General features: G+C 63.5%; 1 protein-coding gene across 1 annotated transcript in view; it reads right to left on the bottom strand.

The window, feature by feature from the left end:
- The window catches only part of ATP6V1B1 (ATPase H+ transporting V1 subunit B1), a 15,561-nt gene that overhangs the window by 9,100 nt on the left and 5,237 nt on the right, over nucleotides 1-1,224 (bottom strand). Inside the window, exon 4 of the mRNA XM_009290707.1 lies at nucleotides 615-708. Within this exon, the coding sequence (XP_009288982.1) occupies nucleotides 615-708 (94 nt within the window). The remainder of the gene's footprint in view (nucleotides 1-614; nucleotides 709-1,224) is intronic.

Raw genomic sequence — 1,224 nt, 5'->3', positions numbered from 1 at the left:
TTTGGGGGCTGTAGGACCCTCGGGAGTCTCTAGCACGGCTGGGGGGGACCAAGGGCCCGGGGCTGAGCTCGAACGGCCCTGGAGGAGGCTGCTCGGGGCCACGGGGGTCTGCCAGCACCCAGCTCTGCCCGGGTGGGTGTCCCCATGGGGATAGGGGTGGCCGGTGTCCCCCGTGCGTCCTCACACCTGATCACATCTCAGGGCTCAGCGTGGTCGGGGAAGATGCTGGGCAGCCCCCAGCTCTCCTAAGGTCGAGGTAGTGAGAGTGCTAACGGCACGACCGCGGGCTGAAGTTCACCTGTCCTCACCCGGGAAACCTCCCAGTCCAGCCCAAGCTTCTTCTCCTGGGATAACTGGGCAGAGTGGGCCCAGGGGGATGTTTTAGCCCTGTACGAGGGTGGCCGTCACCATCTCTCCCCGCTGGTCGTGACTCTCCCGGGACCGGAGAGCGTGCCCAGGGATGTGCTCAGCCCCTGGGCAGCAGCAGAGCTAAACCCCAAGACCCCAACACCCCCAAACTGCCTGTCGTCGTCCCCCCCGGCTGCCTGCACCCGGGTTACCCCCATCATCCGTGCACCGAGATGTGTCGGGACTCAGCGGCGGGCTGGGCTTACCCAGCATGTCCTCAGAAACCGGGGTCCGGAGGATGTCCCCGGTAAACTCGCAGGAGGTCTTCTTGGCGTCGATCCCAGATGTTCCTTCAAACACCTGCGGGGGCCGCAGGGCAAGAGGGGGGGGGGTGACAATTAGCGGGGATTAGCGGGCGCAGAAGGGCCTCGGGCAGGGCAGGGAAACCAAAGGCATTTTGATCGGTATAATATTTGACACCATTTGTATTAATTAACCTCCAGATCGCTGCTTTAATTAGAGCCATGTGGCCCCTGGGAGAAGGGCCGGCTTGGGAAGGGGGAGGCCGGGGGGCGCCCGGCCGGCGGGGATGCCGGCAGGCACGAGGGCAGGTGATGGCCGCAGCACCTGGGGGTGTGTGTGGGTGCATGCAGGTCAGCCCCTGACAAAGCTGCTTCTGCAAAAGGCTCCTTTTTTTCCTTTTTCATTCCCTTTTGTTTCCTCCCGAGGCTGACTCCCTAATAGGATTAAAAGGGCGCTGCAGAGGTCCGGGCAGCATTAGAGGAGCGAGGTTTGGTGGCTCGCCAGCCAGAACCCGGCCAGGTCGGTTATAGAACCCCAAGCGGCCCTGGGCTGGCTTTTTGGGGGGGGGGAGCT

The sequence above is a fragment of the Aptenodytes forsteri genome, unplaced genomic scaffold (assembly GCF_000699145.1).
Source record: "Aptenodytes forsteri isolate BGI_AS27 unplaced genomic scaffold, ASM69914v1 Scaffold236, whole genome shotgun sequence".
NCBI classification, from domain to species: domain Eukaryota; kingdom Metazoa; phylum Chordata; class Aves; order Sphenisciformes; family Spheniscidae; genus Aptenodytes; species Aptenodytes forsteri.
This window is presented reverse-complemented; position numbering and strand designations above follow the sequence as displayed.